The sequence below is a fragment of the Strix uralensis genome, chromosome 2, assembly GCF_047716275.1.
Source record: "Strix uralensis isolate ZFMK-TIS-50842 chromosome 2, bStrUra1, whole genome shotgun sequence".
Classification (NCBI taxonomy): domain Eukaryota; kingdom Metazoa; phylum Chordata; class Aves; order Strigiformes; family Strigidae; genus Strix; species Strix uralensis.
In genome coordinates this window covers 30,908,097-30,928,868 of record NC_133973.1, presented here as the reverse complement: position 1 = coordinate 30,928,868, position 20,772 = coordinate 30,908,097, and the positions used below count along the sequence as shown (strand labels likewise).

The window sequence follows — 20,772 nt, the reverse complement described above, 5'->3', positions numbered from 1 at the left end:
TGCGTGACCCAGAGCACATACTTGTGGTAACATTTGTCTTTTTTATACTTTGAATGCTAGGTCTACCCTGAATTACAAATCACCAACGTTGTTGAAGCCAACCAGCCAGTTACAATCCAGAACTGGTGCAAGAGGGGATGGAAGCAGTGCAACGGTCACCCGCATATTGTCGTTCCCTACAGGTGTTTGGGTGAGTGACTGAGTTTTAGTCTGTGTTTTCCTGCTCTTTGGTTTTTCAGTCTCTTCATGAAAAAGGGGATCTACATAACTATTTTTTACATCTCTATATTATCATCTTCTCCGAGGTGGGTTTTGTCCAATTGTTCAGTCCTTTAGGACTGCATTAACTAGAGAGAAAATACTCCTGCTCTTCCTGTTATTGTTTTCATGAGTGACTGCAAAGCAGGCTTCTGCTTACTCTTCCAATTTTTCTCATTATCTGTCCTCTCCCTTCTTTTCCTCCCATACAGACATGCATGTGTGTGCCCAGTTTACCAGTTTTTTTGCTTATATGCTATCCATTTCTTCCCTAAATAAGTACTTTTTTTTCCTTCCCATTATTTTTTCAATACCTAGTACTTGGTCTCTTACTGTGAATGACAATGGGAATCTGTTTTTATTGAAAGCAAGCAAAAGCTAGATTATAAATTCCCTTGTCTCTTTCTGCAACTTCATTTTTGTAGCAGCTGCTTGCTATTCTCTGCTGTATCCTTGGTGCTTTTAATCAATTCACCAATTTAAAAAGGAGGTTCAGGCCTTAATTTTTTTGTTAACCTTTACTTCTGTTAGCATTCAGAAAACAGAATCATATTAATTTGTTGTTTTCATTAACATTCTAGGCACAACACTTTTTTGAGATTATTCCATGAGCTATTTAAGTGTGTTGCTTTACCACTGCCATTTGAATGGTGATAAATTGGCTGCCTAGTTTCATGTTTAAATGCTGGAGTGCAGAGTTGGAACTTGCTTTTCTATTAAGCCGGGGCAGATAAAATGTGTGGAAAGCAACTCAGGCCAGTTATTCCGTGAGCTAAATAATGAAGGAGATCCAGAAAATACACAATCTTCCTAGAATTTTTGATCATTTGTGTAGAATAGGTAAAATGCGTCACGCTCTGCCTGATGCCCAGGCAGTGAGTGTGCCAACTTAACAAAGATAGGACTGCAGAGTAACTAACAAGCATGCTACCACTACGGTCAAAGGTGCCAAAACAGCAGATGTGCAAAATCTGTACTAAGAAGTATCAGGGAAATTTTATTGTTCACTAAAATTTCTAGATCTGATGTTTGTTTGTATGGATATGAAATAGGCATTGCTACACCTGCAGTATATTGTTGTTGATGCTACTGTAGGTAAGAAGGTCTAGTTTATTCTGAGCAAAGTGTTCAAGGAGAACCCAAATTCAAGACTTCTGGTGCAGGGAAGGACCTGCCTCTGAATCCTGACTGCAGGAAGGGACCTGCTGCTTTTTGTGTGTTTTCCGGACTTCTACATGAGGTGAGCTGGTCACTTCCACCAAAAGTTTTAATGCTAAAAGAGACATGCTCTTCTACCCATTTGTTGCTGTGTTTTCTCTAGTTTTCCATAGTCAAGATAAAAAGATCAACTTGTATTGTCAATACACTTGTAGAGCCAGATAAGCAACTTCTTAGAGGTGGAGCAGACCTGCAGTCTCACCTAGCTTCATCATGATATATTTTATCGGATTCCATGCGAGTGCACTTGCACTAATTAGAGATGTGGCAGAAGAAGATCAGACTAGTGGAACTATAAAAACTAACTTTTATTATTTTTTGTATTATCATAAGCAAAGCTCTGAATTATGATCAGGGAACTATTATGGTCAGGACTGTCTATACTTATGTAGATTTTGTCAGTGCCCTGGAGAACTTACAGCCTAATTTAAGATAAAAGACAATGTCATCACAAGAGCAAATGAATATAAATTGGCCATGAATAAATTTAATCTGGAAATTACAAGGAAGTTTCTGCAAGAGTAAAGAGCTCCAACAGTCTTCTGGTAAAAGGAATAAGAAGTCTACTGATTTAGAAGGAAGTTCATAAATTTATGAACAGGCCTATGTACAGTTCCCTGCAGGAGTGAGGAACTGGACTTGGACTTTTAAGGTGTCTTTCCTGAGTTGTGGTTTCAAATGAAAAATTATCAGGAGGTTAATGTCAGCTATCTTAAGTAGCAAGGTAGGCTTTGCTTGCTGGAGGCAAAAATTTCAAAGACATTTAAGCACCTCATGCCCATTAATGCTTTGCCCTTAGCTCCAATTTTCCTTTTTAAAATCCCCCCATATGCTTTTTTTTGCCTGATTTCCTTGTAATTAAGGCTTATGCAATTGTGTCTGTTTGTGTTTGTCATCCTTCTTCTATGCTGCCATTCATCTTTTGATTGTGACTGGAATACAACTAATAGAAACAAAAGCCTTAGATACTGATGTCCAAGAGTTTACTGGGGGAAGAGTGGCCACATAATTACATCCACTCGAGGAAGAATGGTGAACGTGGCCATTATCTGTCATTTTGTCCATCAACCAGCCCTCTGCTTGTTGTGTATGGTTAAAGCTGGATTTTCTTGCATGTGGTGAAAGTGCATTATAGGAGGAGGCTAGAGGAGTGTGTCGTTTTCCCACATGTGAGGCTGGGAGTACAGCCCATCATGGGAAATCGGGCTTAGTACCCAGCAGTGGGGTGTTCATCTGTTGCTGGCAGCCCATGTTGTCCTCCTCTGTTGGCTCCCTGCCTTCAGAGTGGTGAAGCTGGTCATGAGATGAACAGATCCACTGAAAAGAGCAGAAGTCTTGAAGGGGGGAAAAAAGTGTCATTTGTGTTTTTTAACAAAGACTGTTCATTTACTTTTCCTGTTGGACAGTTACCCTTTTAATTTATTGCTTTGATTTTTCTCTTGTCTAAAAGTTGCAGTCAAATACCTTGAATATTCTTCCTGTCTTGTACATCAAGGGGTAGACTGGAGACAGGGAGCTGATTGAATTCAGTCTGCCAGTCTCACAGCTTTGACAGATTATCTTTTTTTAATAATTTTATGCAATATCATGTTGTGGGTTTTTATTTTATTTTGATAGCTAATCTTGCAGCCTGCACAAACAGATCAGTATGAGGATACTGATTCTATTATCAGCATAAGCAGTACTATGTCTGTCTTAGACTACTTCTAAGGAGTCCTGAGACCTTTTTTTTTTCCTCTTTCTCTCCTGCTAATGCTTTGTCAATGTTAAAAGATATTTTTTTTAAAAGTTGGATCTTGCCTGTGACCTCTGAATGTGCCTCTTGGTGTGGTAGCTACTAGTGGGAAACTTCAGAAGTTGGGCACTGGCAGTGTCCCTTCCTCAGTAATTTTAGTGCGGGTAGACCCTTGATGTAGATCACTGTTAAATTCATCAACTCTGGTAAGAATTAAGATGCCAAAAGAAAGTTTGTCAGTGGGCAGCTGATTGCAGGGATGAGTCCTATAAATTTTACTTTGCTGTGAGAATCACATTCAGTATCTTGAGTCAGCTTATCGTTTCTTGCATCTTGACATTTGTTTTCCACAGAGGTGAGAAACAGTGAGTGACAGAAATGTGTCTGCTTTCAGGCCAGAGCATCTTCACAGTCCATTTGCATCCCAGCCTTCAGCCGAGGCTGAGACGTGCAGAGAACATATCACTACAGCACTTGACTGCTTCATGAGGTTTTTTTCTGAGACTTGTGCATGATGGTACTTACTGCAGTTACTTACTTTGTAGCAGTACATATTAGTAATATTTATCAGATTTATTAGATTACACAGCTTCATATTTTCTTAAGTGGATGCAACTAAAGCATAAAAGCAATAATTTAAATAAGGCAAAATGAAAGTCCCTTATTTGAGTCATGTCTTTGCAGTGACCACATAAATATGCCCCCTAAAAATGTTCAAATTGACCCTAAAGAAAAGCATTACTGGTTTAATTTAAATTTAAGATACAGTTTTGTGCCTGTGTGCAGGACTTTGCAGTGTTCTTAAAACTGCAAGCTTTGAGAAAATGTTCTTGTGCAATAAACCTGATTTACTGGTGTATACACTGCATGCTTCCAGAGATATGGGATTACCTGTACAGTTTCAGTTCATTGAAGAGGGGAAACTTCTTGTGAAGACAAAAATTCTTGAGTAAATTTTAGTTACCTTTCTTAACACAATGAAGGCATTTGCCTTAAAACTTTATTTATTTTTATCTTCCTGCTTTTAGAAAAGGACATCTTCCAGTGTGTGCTTATTATGGCTTGAAGCTCTGTTAGCCACCTTATGACAGAAATAGGAATCTAGGTGGATATTTAGGTCTTTTGAATGATGGTGTCAGACTGCTGTCTTCAAGGGAAAATATGGGATTTGAGGGGATTTTTTTTCAGTAATACAAAGCTTAAAGGCTTCAATTATGCTGTTTAAGGAGTATGCTCCTTGACATAGAGCCATGAATGTATTTTGGTGCTCAGGCAAAGGTGATAAGCCATGAGATGTGCTGGCAGAAGAGTGAAGATCTGCAGCACTTCCTTGGCATGGTGTCGGGTGTGCATGCTGGCGTTCTCACACCTGCAGAATGCAAAAAGCACGAGCTTTGAAGACCAAGCCCTCCAAAATGGTGATAGTAAGCTTGCTGTGTGGCATGGCTGCAGGGTTCCATCAGGCAGTGTCAAGAAGCCCATGATTTCCACTTTGTTTTATGGAAACTTCTTGAAAAATACCCTGACTGCAAACCTGGCCTTGTTAACGTGTGAGGGAGATCTGCCACTGGCTGCAGCAGGAGGGCAGGATTTCTACCTGTGCTGGGGCAGTGTGGGCAGTAAGCAGTAGTGTTTTACTCTCTCCTCTCTTTACTTCTTGCCTGAGGAAAAGCAGCTGGCGAATTTGTGCAGTGTGGGCTGTGCAATGAGGTAATTCACTCTGTGTTCCTGGCTGGCAGCAGGAGCAGGCATCCTTATTCCAATGCCATGATTCTTTGAATACCTTGGATAAATGAATGGCTATACATTTCTGAATAGATGACATTTCATTTACTGTTGGTGAAATACACCCCAGTTTAGCTGCTCATTGTGCACTGTAGCCCCGGAGAGAGAGGAGAAGCTGATTATGCAGATGTTCATGTTGCTGGATTGCTATGTGGGCATGGCAGACAAACAACTGCGAGGTGGGGTAAAGGGGAAGTATCAGGGCATTGATTAACTGCGCTGTGTAAAGTGTGTGCTTGCGTATTGACATGTGACTCTGATTCATTATCCTGTTAATGTATACTGCTAAGCACTGTATTCAGATCCAGATGTATTATAATATCATTATGTATGTAGCCTCTGTCAATCAAAACATGATTACTTGCAATCATTTGTTCATAAACAAGTGGATTAGGTTATATCACAAGTATATTTTGCTGTTTGATTCTGTAGTGAAAAGCTGGCTTCTGTTTTTAACAAAAACATCTTTGAAAATGTTTAGTAACTTGTCATGCTTTATTACTCTTAACAGCTTGTAAAGTTAACCACTTTCTGATGTCAGAAGAAAAGGCATACTCAGGTTTTGATACACATGCCTAGCCAATTATACCAAAGAAAACACCAAGGTTATGCCTGGAATGAATCATTTAAATGGAGATATATGTAATTGACAGTTCTTTTGGTTCATCTGAGTGATTTCAACTGTGGGATTTTTTCCACAGAAGATTTGAAATGTCTGTTACATGGCAGTACTTGCTATTTTTTTTTCCTCTCAGCTCGCTGTCTAGAGCACCTATTTCTGACTGCAATGACAGAGCTTCTCTTCTGGATACTTTGGAAGCACTTTCCACTGGCTCTTCCATGCAGTGCCTAATCAACAGAATGACATTAAATAATTGTTGCAGAGTTTTCCTGTCCCTGCTAGTTTAGCTATCCGCCTCCAGCTTGCCTCAGTGTCTGCTCAGCCATGTGAGTGATGCAGACAAGCCTCACACCACAATCTTTTCCTAAAATAAAAAAATGCATTTAGTTTCAGCCTACACGACTACATCATGTCTAGTTTTTCTGACAGCACTAGCTGACAGGAAGGAGAGGATCTCCAAAAATACTGACAATCTGAATTACTTAGTGGGGAGACCACGGGTAGAGAAATCCTAGGTGCAGTGAAAGGCGCAACTATTCATTGGGAGAAATATTTCATCTCTCTTCCTTACTCCCTCACAGACAATATTCTTGCCTAGTAGTGGTATTTTTGGTATAGTGCTAGCGGGCGGATGAGAAAGCCCTGCCTGCACAGGCTAGGCACATTTTTTTTGTGAAACTGCAAGCACTGCAGGGATAATGAGATGTCCTAACACACTGGCTTCCTTCCACTGCAGCAAAGCCTTGGCAGGTGCTCCCTAGCCAGGTTCCTGCCCAGGTCCAAAACCGTGCTTGGCTGCACACCGGCAGCTTTTCAGAGTTGTGCTGGCAGTCAGTTTTCTCCTGTTTCTACATCCTCATGGCTGAGCTAATTGTGGCAAGCTTTTAGAGCCTCACTTCTTAAAGTGTGTTCTTAAATATGCAGCGGTGTAATTAAGAGCATGCCCCAACATGCTTCATTGAATAGAATGCTTTTCTGTTATACCTGAACTCTATTGGCCCGAATTTTATGGTCAGCTTCTGTAATAGAGAAGAAAGTGTCTGTGAAGCATCATTTGGGTTACTGATCGTTCATACAAGTAATAATGAGCTTATCTTTTTATTATAATTCTAAGCAGCTGTATTGCCTTGTGGTTTATAACTGTGTCTTTCCTAGTATTTTCTTCACAGAGCAGGACTGTATAAACTATTAAAAGTGGCCTTTGCCATGTTTTGGGAACAAAATATCATCAGCTGGAGGAAGAGGTGGGGAGTGGGGAGAGAAATCCTGAATGAGATCGCCCACTAGTAACACAAAAACTTCCTCAGGCAGTCATGGATCTGTTTCTGGAGGCTTCCACCTCCTCCTCACTTGAGCCAAACATCGGTTCAGCTGTTGGTTTAGCCAAATCCTAGCTGAAGGCATGGAAACCTTGAAGTGAAAAGATAAAGCAAAATTAGCATTCTGATGGTGACCAGAATGTGCCTTTATGTATGACTAAGAGTAAATAAAAAACGTCTTAATTTTTGTGTAATGAGTCCATGAGAAGAAATAAATTCGAACTCGTGTATTTCTCTGCATTTTTAGGGTGTACATATGTTTTATTTGTTTGGTGACTTCATGAAGGTTTTAGTAAGAAGAGGATTTGTGGAACAGGTCACAACAGAAACTTTTTGAGATCTTGAACATAACAGCTCTGCAGATCTACTCCTAAAGCAGTAAAAGAATTCATTGTAGGTAAACATTGAAAATGAGGGGTTTATCTCTTTACAATGGACAAAGGAAACAAAGGCAGGTGGTGTATACACTTAAGCAACAGCTCACAGGAAGCCTCACTGGTATGTGAAAGTCTTTTTCATAGCTTATCTGTTAAAGACAGCATTAGAAATCGTAGTAAATACTATTTCTTTTCTTTTTTTTTTTAATGTTTGGGAGCTTGAAAATATAAGTCAGCTTTCTGCTTGAATGACCAGTGCTAGCTGGACTAAGTTTTCTGTCTCTTTTAACTCTGCCCAGTCTGAGTGTGTCAGGGATTAAAAGCAGTGTTATAGATTAAAAGTAATTTAGCGGGAAATAACCACTTCTCAATTTTTAGTGATCAATAATAAATTTATTAGCAAGCGGCGAGTGAGCAAAACAGCGCTGGGTGTGCCGGGAGTCTCTGCTCTACCAGGACACACACCTGACCCGGCAGAACCGAGTCCCTTTATAGTGTAGGCTTCATCCATATTCATGATGGGCGTACCCTGAGGGGTCTGCAAAGTTGTAAACAAGTTTTCCCGGGCTTTTCTCAGGTTTTCCCGGGCTTTTCTCAGGTTTCCGTCACAGAAGGGGGGGATGACTCAGCACAGGTGTTTTTGTAGTGGCTTGAAGATGGGGCCATTTTAGCTCCCTTCTAACAACTGATTTTAACAATAGAAACTATATACATATATCTTATTTCTTATTTACATAAGAGAATTACAAAACTGTTCGGCCACAACATCCTGACTACAACTTCTTTTTCCCCTTGAGATTTGAATAACAAATACCATATATGTTTTATTACAAGCAGCATGTTCCTGCTTTTTCTGCAGTGCTTTATATAAAATGAGGTATCCACAAAAAGTAATGCTGAAAGAGTATTAGTAAGGTTAAAAAGAGCTCAAAAATTAGGAAAGGCGGAAGCTAAGCCCTACTCTTCCTGTGCAGGGAGTACCAGGGAGACTGCAATTGCAGGGTGGCCCCATCTGCCCACCCTGTCCCCACTGCATGTGCCTGAGTGAGCTATTTGGTGTTTTCTTCTGACGTCCTGGCTCGGCCTCTCCACAGCCTTAATTACTGCTTGCCACTCAAATCCTGCCTGAAGTCAAAATTAATTTTCCTCTTAGAAGTTTCTCTAACCTTACCTGAGCACTATGGAGATACAGGTTTAGTTTCATAAAGGTCGTGAGGGTGAGGAGTGTCATCTCTAGTTTGTAGCTGGAAGGCTGGAGAAAGGCTGTGGAGAAGCTTCAAAACCAGAAGTATCTGTTGATAGTTGGGCTCCAAATTGTGAAGCACTTGAAACAGTGTTTATGTCCATATGTACACAATGATTCTTTATGAAGCATGTACATGTATTTGGTTTTGATAGGTGTGTGCATTCACACATGAATGCAGCCTGCAAGTAATGCCTGAAGCCACTGCATGAGTTTCATAGCACACATGCAGCTTCTGGAACAGACAAATCAGGAACTTTTCATCCAAGCATCTTTTGTAGTGCCATGGAGCTGATTCATCCTTTTTTTTGGTGTTTCCTTCAACATACAGTACTTAATTTTGCTTGCAATGGGAGAATTCTGCTAATTAAAGTGTGTTGTTTGCTTAGCCTTTTAGGAAGGAGAGGTGGGGGGGAGAAAGGAAGTGTAGGTCTTGCCACGTGTCATTAAATTGATTTGGAAATGAAATATCTTCCCACAGATTTCTGTCACCTAACTGAAAGCAGTGTAAGATCTAATGCTAAATACATTCTCGTCTCAGAGGAGGATAAAATGTTGCCAACAGATTTGATGCAGTTAACTGCAAAGGAGGAGTCAGTGATGGGAATCACTGGATGTTTCTAAAAGGTGCTAGGGAAGATCCTGGAAATGCTTTTCAGTAAGCCTGTTTGGGGTGGTGGTGGTGCTTTTTTTTGACGTGCTGAACACCTAGGAATATTGGACTTCTCAGTGAGTGTGGTACTGAGCAAGAGGCTCTTTTCATTATTTTTTTTAAAGGAGTGTAGGTAGACAAATGGATAGTGTGTCCACTTTGATTTTTCAAAAGAAATTTAACAAGGTCGATTACCAGAAGCTATTAAAGAAATTAATCTACCATGGAATAGAAGAGAAAACTCTTATGTGGCTAAATAAGAAGATAGATAAAAAAAGGCAGGAATTAATGGTCCATCCTCAAGGTGGAGAAAGGTCACCACTAGAATCTCAAGAGATCAATTCTTGTGCCTGTGACATTGAAAATACTTGTGATTTGGAAAAGAAGGTAAGTCGTGAGGTGATCCATTTGATGATGACACTAAGTTATTCAAGGTGGAATTAATAAAGGCTTACTGAAGAATTTCAGCTGACCCTCTGATACTGATTGGGAGTAAAATGGCAGTGAAAATTGATACAGTAAAGGCAGTGTGTGTGGGAGAAGCACAAAATAAATTAATTTTATCTTAATGCATATGGTGATACTGCGAGTAGCCTCTTAACCTTGACAAGGACTGAGACCTTGGGTATTAATAGCTCTGTGAAAACAAAGGTTCATTAGTGCCCAAAAAGCAGTATTGGGGGTTATTAGGAAAGGAATGGGGAATAATATGTAGAACATAACTGTACCACTGTGCCAATTATGGACTTACCTGTGTTTGTTAACACTGTGAGTTCTGGTCTTCCTCATAATAAGTATATAGTAGAAACACAAGAGTTTAAAGTGATGGTGAGTGCTTGAAGTATGACATAGCTCCTGTAGAAGGAATGACACAGTACATTAGAACTTTCCAGCACAGAAATGAAGTTGCCTGGAGGCTCTGATAGTGCTCTGCAAAGTCATGAGTAGCTTGGAGAGGATGGATGAGGAATGGTCATTCACCCTATCTTTCATGATGAGACCTTGGGTTATCAGATGAGACTAGCAGGCTTCAGGGTCCAAGCAAACAGAAATCATTGCATAGTTGTGTATTTTGTTGCACAGTGTGTATATGAGCTCCTCATCCCTCTGCCACCTCTTCATCATGTGAATGCCGAGAGCCTACAAAGGTTCAAAGCCCAACAGGACAGTTCACTACAGGATAACTCAACAGGTATTAAGGACCTTAGCCTTGCGTCTGTGGAGGTGGTGGTGAAACACCGTCTTGAGGAAGTACTGCCATATGGTCTTCTACACTTTACACCCTTGTTTGATGTTTTGTTGTAGGTATCTGCTGTTGACCACTCAAGCTAAAAGGTTTTTTTGGACCAAGATAGACACTTTTGTGCTTACATAGGTGTCTTTCCTGTAACAAAGAGTACTTGTCGTCAGACTTCGTAGCCCCGTCCTCTCTATCTGCTGCTCCCCTGTTTTTATGTATCTCTGAGGGCTGCTGCCCCTGTCCTTCTCACTGAGTCTCTCTCTCTCTCTCCCTCCAGGTTTCCCAGCAAGAAACTCCCTTCTTTGGCTCACTGAGTCCTACTGTCTTGTTTATCACCATTCCACTCAAGTCTCCTTGCCCTCAGGCACTGATGTTTTTTCACCTCTCTTTTCCTTCTGAGTAACCTTCTTCCTAGTTTAGTATCTGTCTCCTCCTCTCTGCATGTCCTCTTCTGCTTCCTCTCAGCATCTGCTATCCAAGCCAGTCTTACTTGTGTCCGCTTTCCAGCTCTTCATCAGCTCAGCCACGCATCTCCTGTCATCTCATTTCACATCTCACTTGATGCTACCTGAGCCAGGCAGATAGAGACCCTGTGATACTTCCTGGGAGCAGTGAGATCAGTCTTGTTCTAGCACAAAGGCAAGGTGGCACTTTAAAGGAAAAAAAAAATACCCTTCTGTCACAGGCAAAAACATGCTCTGTGTTCTGAGTGGTGTTTGTGCACACCTGTCAGTGCTTCTTCAAGTATAAAGAGATGTGTAATTGCCTCAACTTAGCTTCTATTTTATATTTTATTTTTCAACAAATTGCAATAAATTTGCTTTATTAAAGCATTCTCACTTATGACTGCTATAGACACAGATTGAGGGTTGTTTCTGATGTTGCTATTTGTGTTGAAGGAAGATCTGTTGCTCTGTTTGTCAAATGACCTAACTGCTGTGAGATATTCTACTTAAAGCTTAGCTAAGCTAAGATGACTTTGTGTTGTACAACAAAAATGGTCATTGGTTTCCCCTTTCATGGTATTTGATGAATGTTTTAAATGGTCTTTAATTTCCCTTTTTCAGTGAAAAATGCAGATCTTGATTCCATGTTTCCTTACAGCTGCATTTAATTCTTCTTTTAAAACAAACAAAAAACTCCCACCTTAAATCCTTCAGATATCTTTTTTTTCCCTCCACTATTTCTGTCCCATATGTGGCTTATAATATTGGATGAGCTGAATGTTTCTTTAGTCTTTATTTGACGTCCATTATCTTGTAGGCAGGATGGAAGAACATTGTTGTCTCTTTAAGTGCTGGCATTGTTATTCTTTCTGTGCACCAAATCCAACACTGCAACTGAATAAAACAGGGAAACTCAGAATAATAATGTTTCAGGTTTTGGAAACCGAAGGAGAAAAAGCCACAGTAGTGGGCAGAACTTTGGGAAAGAGCCTCTTGGTTACGAGTGATGCTATAGAAACTGCATTTCCAAAGTCTTGCGGGAGAGTGGATTAGACTTGTGACGTGCTTTTAAAATACCTGTTTCACGCCTGAGGCGACACTGTCCTCTGTCCCTTAGAAAGGAAATAGTGAGCAAGGTAGCGATTCCACTTGATGGTTACTTTGTGCAGAAGCAAATGAGGGAATTCTTTGGGAATGCTGGGTGTGGTTCCTTGGTTTTGTCACTGAATGTCTGTTACTGCTTCTAGAGTCCACTTGGGTCTGGGAACAGCTGAGCCACCTCTTATTTCGTGGAATGTAAATTAGCAGTGCTTCCAGGGTATCAGCAGCCTCTGGACAAAAGTTGTTATTGTGCACCTTGAGTTTTATGTTATGTCCATGTTGGGTTTTTTGTTACTTTCAACAGTATTATTATGCCCATGTAATTTTGAGGTGGCCTTGCATTAAAGCTCTATCGCTTTGAATTTAAGATCTAGATTTGGTGGTTTTTTATGTCACAATACTTTCACCAAGACATCAGAATTACTTTTCATGAAAAATGTGTTTGTTTTTTAAACAGCATAGTAAAATCGTTCTTAATTTGTTAACCACAATGACAATTATTTTTTAAATAGTATATATGTACTGTAACCAACAGTATATATATTAGTTTTTTGTTGTCAGAGTGCTGGTATGAATTAATCTCCATATTTGTTTTTTTTAATTTAGGCAGGCAATTTATTTAATGGATTTAATGATTTAAGTGGCTTTCTGTGAAAGTCTCTTCATTAGGAGACTTTAGACATTTGTTTATAAACATGCCCTTACATTGTCATTCCTAGTGGATAGCCTGGCTTTTGGGGAAAATTTGTGTTATCTCTAACTTTAGAAAAGTGTTTGCAAAATGACTTTCAGTAAGTGTAGGAAAGAACTTGCTTAATTTTCAGTAAAGTATTTCTTGTTTAGGGCACATTGTCCTTCAAGCAAAGAGGATGGATAAAGCGAGTACTTAAGATGTGACAATGCAGTGCCTCAGTGTTTATCTGCCCTCAAAGGATAAATTGTCCATAACTGGCAAGGGGAGGCATGGCAGCATTACAGGGCCATGCTTGAAGTGCTGGAAGTCACTCAGGTCTAGCACACGTTCATTCAATCAGTCCTTGTCGCTGACAGCCTCGGGATGAAGGAGAGGTACAGCCTCGTGCTGGCTGGGCTCAGACCCAGCAGCATTCCCATGAAATGGCAAGCTGGGATTCAGCGGCTGCAGGACTGCTTCCACGGAGCTGTGCTGGGATGACACCAGCCGTCTTCCCGCTGGACGGATTGCTGGGCTCAGAGTGTGTCCCTAGGGAAAGAGTTACAGCACTTCATGCTTGTGTAAACATCCGCAATCTTTGCAAGATGAACATGCTGACATTTGAAGGTCAAACATGCTTCAACACTTCCAGGCCCTTACCCACAAGCACAGGCATCTTTATCATGCAAGCAGAAATTCCTTTTGGGTTGCTTTTTCTTCCACATGAAAGCTTATACTCATGATCAATGCTAAAAACTACTGTGTAACAGCAGAGATTTTGTGTTCAAATGCAGAGGGTTGTTTTCTTGTGGAAAACTTCTGCAATGGAAAATATAAGTTGAGAATGTTTATACACGATTCGTAAGAACGAAGCATCCATTACCCATCTAGGCATTCAGGTTTTGATGAATCTATGTAGATACTAGATTCTCTTTGAAATTGGAAAAGCAAGCTATTTTTTAGTATGCTTCTCAAGGGATCAGTGGCAACAGAAATCCAAGAACTTTCTCATGCAGTGTGCATTTGGTGTTTTGTTGTTTTGTTTTTGTTTTTTTTTAATAGAACTGTCCCAAATTCTCTCAATTCTTACTTTTGATGAGTTGGGGGCGGGGGGGAGGTAATGGATTTTTTTTTTTTTTTAAGTTTGCTTTTTGTGAAGCTCTTCAAATTTGGACACATGGTTTGTCAACAGCCCTGAAAACTGAGAGCTGAGTAGACTAGCAGTCCTCCATTCAACCGCTCTTCCATTTTTGACTGTGTGTGAGATTCTTGTGCTCAGAAAGCTGCATGGAGGTCAGGCAGGGGTGTAAGTGGTCACGATTGGGGTGGATGGTCCACAGGACCACCAGTTTGGCTCTGGGAAGCTGGGGGGCCGCTGGTGGGGTGGCACTGTCTTCTCTGGAGCTAGCTGTTAATTCCCTCTTACTGTCATCTGCCTGCCAGCCTTGTCTGGCCTGTTAGTGTAGGGACATCATGAGTTTCTGTAGTTTGCTCATCCTTGTTGTTACAGGAAGCTAAAGGCAGAACAACTGCAGTACCCAGGGGTAGGAATGCATTGGCATTCACTTACCAAAGCAAGCATCTGATGGGATTGTCTGGGTGTGGTGTTTTTTGGTTGTGGGTTTTTTTTTTTTTAATTGCATGCTTGCATTTATTTATTTACTCTTCACAAGAAGACTTGCATTGGTTTTATTTGGAAGGGACTAGTCTTCTCTGCTTGTGCCTTCACTGGGTTAAAAATGAAGAAACATGCCAGCATAGGGGAGTTACAAAGTGGTGGAAGTGAAAAATCTGGTTCTGCAGGGCAGTTGCGCATGACCAGATTGGTTTTAAACTTCTTAACTTGATCTATTTATGTGTAGATCATACCAGCATAATACTTAATAATACCCACAGCCTGCTTGTTAACAAAACTAAAGCTAATAACTTTAATACTTCATTAGCTTGAAGAATTGCTGCTGATTTACTGATTACAGTATAGTCTTTCCTCATGAGTGGTTTCATGTGTATTAGTGAATGTATGAGCAGTTCTGCATTTTGCTTTCGCTACAAATTTAAACTTTATTCAGACATTTTGAACTTCCTTACTGACCTCCAGGTTGAGAAATAATAGTAGGGTTTTTCAGTATGTTCAGAATCACATGGAAACTTTTCTTAATTATCACTAAGGGAACTTAAAAGGGGAATTTGTTCCAGTTAAATATGTGAACCTGAAGCTAATACAAAGCACTTCAGTTTTAGTAGGACATACAAGTATCCTTAAAATTAAAAAAAAAAAAAAGGAAGAAAATATAGTCATAGCCTTTCTTCTTGATGTCCTGAATTTTTTTTGTTGTTTTCTACTCAGGAATTTTTTGTGTGTACCTAAAAAATGCAGAATTGTTAGGTAAGTGTTGTATTTTAGTTCCATACTTAACCTGGCCATTAAGAATGCTTCCTAATTGTTCAGTTTGAAATACTGAAAGATAGCAAAAACCTGTGCTAGGGATAATGAATGAGGATCATGATTATTGGAAATTATTTACTTTCTACATTAATATGTTTGATCTTTAACTCCCAGTGGCTTTTTCAGTAGGTTCTTGATGTGTAAAATATTTAAATTACCCCATTTTTATCTATTAGATCATTGCAACTAGGTCAACAGAAAATTGAATCGTAACAACTTGATATCAAAGGTAATTTTGGTAACACAAATTAATTTTAACTGTGTAATAGTAACAGCTTCCACTTCTTTTTCCAGAAGGTAATCAGGTGAATACATAAACAGTGTCTGCTTCTCAGGAAGTCTAATACTCCATGCTTTGAAGGAGACTGTTTTTTATTTTAGTTTTTCCCTTGGCTGTTCTTCATTGAGTTGGTCTTATGTATGATGTGTGTTCATATCTTTTTATTATAGTTTAACCTAGGATGCAATTTCTGAATATCCGTTATTTTGTCAAGTTATTTTCCCCTCATGACTGTTGTTAACCTGTTACAAGATTATTCAGTATTTATGATCAGCTCCCTGTGACTACAGCTGTTTGGAACCAGTCCACCCAACAGAGATTACAAACCCTTTGGGAAAAGGACTACCTTAGTGTTTATATGCTACTTAACAGAGGAGCATCCTGCCTTCTGACTGAAAAGCCTGTATTTCACCTTACAGTACAAATGAGATGATCAACAGCATGCACATCCTATAGCTGGAGCTGTTTCCTTTTACCTGTTCTCTGGGATTTGTTTATTCAGTCTATTCTAAAGATGTGATAGGCAGACTCCTTCCCTCTGAGTACCGTGGACTTTTTTTATGTGTGCGTATAGTTCTCTTTGGAGAATAACCTTCAGGAATATTTCCTTCTTACAGTGAAATCCCTTCTGAGTTCTGTACTCGGCTTCAAATTTGGCTCCCTGTGTACCAGGCAATTTGTATTACATACATTTCATAACCTGGGTAAGCTCAAATTGAATTAGGTAATTTTTCTTCAGTCTGGGAAGAGACTGAAGTCTTTTGGGCAGGGTTTCCATCTGATGGTGCCTGTACTGCCACAGTCTGGCCAATAGCAGTCTATGAACGCTTTGCCGGAGCGGGAGTTGGAGGAAGCATTCAGGGGTTGAAGGATCTGGGTTTGTCTTTCTGCTGCCCTTCTCTTGCAGCTCATCTCAGTTCGGCAAAGATCAGTTGGCAGACAGTATTGGTGAAATCTGAGCCAAGCTGACTACATAAATGATCCCAAAATCGCCTTTCAGTAGTAGTGTCTTCAAATCCAGCTCTCTGATCTTGCTGATGGCATGGTCACAGGTGTGGTAATGCTGGCATGAGACCAGACTGTGGGGTGCAGGTGAGGCAGAGAGCACGGAGCCACCCTTTTTCTGAGAGAAGCACTGAGCTGGGTTGGCCTAAGCTAATCTAAAACAATGTTCCCAGTATTCACAATTTTTTGAAAACACAAGCTCCCATGCTTATCAATGGCCTGTGAAACTGGCTACCCAGAGTGGTTTTTGTTAGTTGTTTTGGGGTTTATATTCTAAAATACTGGGTTGACTTTGAAAATAGAAAACAGCATGTGTAAATCAGTCATTGTATTGTTGTTGTAGAGCACTGAAGTGATAAATCTTTTATGTTTCTTATCCTGTTTCAAATTTTGGGGAAAAAAGTCAAACTTCAGTCTAGTTAAGTGTGAACTTCCCCTCCACATGTCCTTTTGCTTTGTTTTATAAATCATAAATATTTTGATATGTCACTTTGTTCTCAGTTAGGGAAACAAGGTTTTTAAATTAAAACTTGATTGAACGTTAATCTAACATTTTTTCTGTAGCCTACCCAGAACCTTTTAGAACTACTTTTGTTCTCCTTTAATAACTAACAATGATCCCTCAAGTTAATATGGCATATCATAAAGGAGTAATACTAAAGTCTCATATACCTTTCTTTTTTGTTAAACTCTCTAAAATGATAGGCAGCTGTAAAGTTTTATTTCAATTTTCAGTTATGTAACTGCCCTCATAATTTACAAAATGTCTTCTATGTCAAGGGTGTTTCAAGAGTTTTTAAGTTCTAATAAAAATGGAAGGTGTGATTTCAAGTTAAACTCTAACGCCATTTTTATTATGCATGAGCAATTGACTGTGTACAATTACTGTTATCAGGTCTGTTACAACAGGATCAATTTACAGCAGGTTTTTGTACATTATCAGGGGTAAAGCTTTTAAGGAAAAATGTGCTCTAAAACAGCATGCGCTCTGCTGAGGCCAGTTAGTTTTAGTTAAGGGCATTGGAGAAGTGGGAGGATGCCTTTTTGAGCCTCCTGAGTGCTTTGAGGTGCTACCTCTTTCCATTTGCCACCTCCTCTCTTCCAGCAGTATGGCTTGTAAGGTGCCTCTGAGGTTGCTCATTGCCCAAAATTCCTCTTTTTGTCAACTGCATTTCCACAGGAGAAAGTATGAACGGTGTCTTCACTGTGTTTTGGTCTGTGCCACATCAGGAGATGTGGGCTAACTCTGTACCCAAGCATTCCTTTTTGAAGTTGGTTATCAGTAAATGATAACCTTTTCTCTTCCCTCCCTCCCTCCCTCCCTTCCTCCCTCGTCCCATTGTTCTCTCAAGATTTCTGTTTATCTCATGGCAACTGTAGCTGGGGATGAAATGGGGTAAAAGAGCACCTTTGTGGAAAACCTTCTGAAGAACTCATTGATGTTGCCTCTCATTTGGCAAAATTAATTTTTTTGAAGTACTGCTTAAAGCACAGTGCTTGTTTTGCTGAATTGGGATGTCAGCTCACTTGACCCTTTTCTGTGATGTGGCAGGTTCAGATTTCTAAGCGAGAACAGCTGTGCTGTAAGAAGTGCTTAAGCACCTTCCCTGTTCCAGCAGACCCTTCTCACCTTGAACCTCTTTCACTAGCTGTGGTCAGAAGCCTTGGGTAGATGATGGAGTCCAAGAAATGTATCTAAGAAAAAGTTTTAACCACGACAGCCTGTACAAAATTCTTATGTGAATAATTAAATTCTATTTAGGTGCAGATTTTCTGAGGGTATGTACTGTCTTCTCCATATTGATAGATACATCAAACAAAACAAGTGCCAAAATGAAGCCCAGAGGTATCTATTCGTTACTTCCTTCCAGGGGGAGTACAACCATGAGCCATTAATCATTGAGCTTGACAGCACAGTCAGTTTTTCACCCAACTAGTAGTCCATCTACCTATACCGTAACATCCCAATGTGGATACAAAGAGGTTGCGAGAGGGAGATGGTGTTGAATTCCTTGCTAAAATTAAGATAGACAGTATCTTTTGCTTTGTTTCTGCTCAGTGATCTTGCCATTTCATCCTAGAAGGCAAGTCCGGTTGATCAAGCGTGATTTACATTTGTTAAATCTGTTTTGGCTATTGCAAATAATCATCTCCATGTGCCCAAAAATGGCTTTCAATAGGATTTGGTCCATGGTTTTCCCAGAAACTGAAGTGAGGCAGACTGGCCTGTAATTCCCTGAAGCATCTTTCTTGCAATGTGGTTGCAGCTTCTGCCTTTCTCCAGACATCAGGACCCTCCCCCAAATTCTCTGATCTCTCAAAGATGTGTAAATCAGTCAGGTTTTGCTTTGAACCGTGTATCAGAATCTGGTTTATAAATCAAACAACTTGAAGCTTCTGACCAGAAGCTTTGAGTCAGTGTATGATAGTTGTAGACAAATTTCAGGGAGTCCTCTGTTGCCCTAATACTTAAAAACATGAGTAACTAGCCATTCAGAACTGTCATTACACGAAGAAATGACAGTGTTTATCAGTCGTCCATTGCTTATAAGTAGCATTTTATTTCTAAAAAGGGATGCTTGCTGAATGCACAATGTCGCGTTGCATTTAGTCTACCTGACTGCTTATCTTGTAGCTTCCTTGAATTACTGTGCCCACGTTGGCTCTTCTCTTCCCCCCAGGCTGTCCCATCCCAGCAGCCTTGTAGCTGAGCTGCCAGACCACACTGCCATCCTTACTGCAAGATGAGTAAAGGCTTTTCTCTGTGTAGAGCAAAACCACATTTTGTCAGCTAGTTGTTAATCTGGTTACCTGTAAACTTTGCAAAGCCTGAAAGTGTTTTTTTATTTTCCCATGTTGCTGGTAACATGGCAAAGTCCTTCACCCACAGGTGGTAACAATTTGAGTGGAAGTTTGGTCTTGGCAAACAGAATATTCAGGGCTCAGCAGTCTTATGGGAAGTGATTGCTTAGGTGGTTAATAATCAGCAAGGTATTTCTAAGTTGATCTTCAGCGGCTGCTTATGGAGTTATTTATTCACTCATCAGAGCCTTTGCACAAGGTGCTATTGCAGAAACAATTGCTGCCTGAACTTCATTTCATAGAGATTTGTGTTCTTTGCCAGAAGAGAGAGAGCAAGCGACAACTGAATTAAATTACTGCTGAAGTAAAAAGAATCAAAACTTTTACAAATAAATACGCAGTATGATGCTGTTTTGGAAGGGGAAAAAAACCTCACAAAACTGAAATCTTACTGAAGTAAATGTTTCCTTGTTTAAAAGGTGGTATAATTCCTCATTGTAATCCTAGTATTTGAAATGGCTTTTGATGGCCAAACCTTAGGTGTCTGCAGCATTTTCATTCTTTCCACCTATATATAGTTTATGATCATTACTCCCTCTAAACATCAGTGATTAGTGGGGCTTTCTCTAGCCTTACTCCCAGTACCCAGTGCTTTACCCCAGTTACAGAGAGTTGCCCATGGGAAACATCTCATCATGTAATAATGCAAAGCACAGTGGGATTACTGGTCCCAGTTGTACTGAACTGTTTCCAAGCATCCTATCTTTATGCCATCTTACTGTTAGATTGGTGTCTTTAGCAAGTCACTAGTATGAATACATAGGGTATTGATTAATTAATCCAATTACTTCTTACTGTATTGTGTTTCCATTTCGGAGTCCATTTTCTGAGTTCATTTTATGTAATAAACTGCATTAAGTGTCACTTCAACCAGAAGGGAAGCACAAAATTTGAAACTGCTTGGAGATTTGCACTTGCAGACCTTGCTGCAAAACATGTCTGCTGCCTGGTGTGAGAGAGGGAGCAGAAACAGTAACAACTGACATGCAGCTTGTTGTGCATCCCGGCAGCAGCAGAACGTGATGTTAATATCTGGAGTGTTAAAATTCCTGCATTTGGTAGCATTTATGAAGCATAATCTGTTTTGAAATTCAGCCATATTATAACTTGTAAAAGCCTGAAGGCGGCTGGGGGAAAAATAAGATTCACAAAGATACAATTTCTTAAGATTTGGAATGTTTCCCCTTTTGAGAAATATCATTAAATTATATTTGGTATTTATATTTAAATATAAGGAAGAGCTTTAAAATGGGTCCTGCAGTATTACTGATCTTTATTTATCAAATCATGGTATGCAGTTTTGTTAATAATTTCTGAAAGGGTTCTTAATTTAAGAATTACTCTTAATGTTTAAGAGTAGGGTAGACACAGTGCTTAGGGATATGGTGTAGTTGGGAACTGTCAGTGCTAGGTTAACGGCTGGACTAGATGATCTTCAAGGTCCTTTCCAACCGAGATGATTCTGCGATTAATGTTTCTATTTTTTAAAAGCTGCTGGCTTTTGTTCTCT

General features: G+C 39.8%; 1 protein-coding gene across 2 annotated transcripts in view; it reads left to right on the top strand.

Moving 5' to 3' along the window:
• Positions 1 to 20,772, top strand: part of APP (amyloid beta precursor protein) — a 228,210-nt gene that overhangs the window by 78,123 nt on the left and 129,315 nt on the right. For both annotated transcript variants that reach the window (XM_074858131.1, XM_074858130.1), the window contains exon 3: positions 61 to 190. In XM_074858131.1, coding sequence (XP_074714232.1) covers positions 61 to 190 — 130 coding nt within the window. The remainder of the gene's footprint in view (positions 1 to 60; positions 191 to 20,772) is intronic.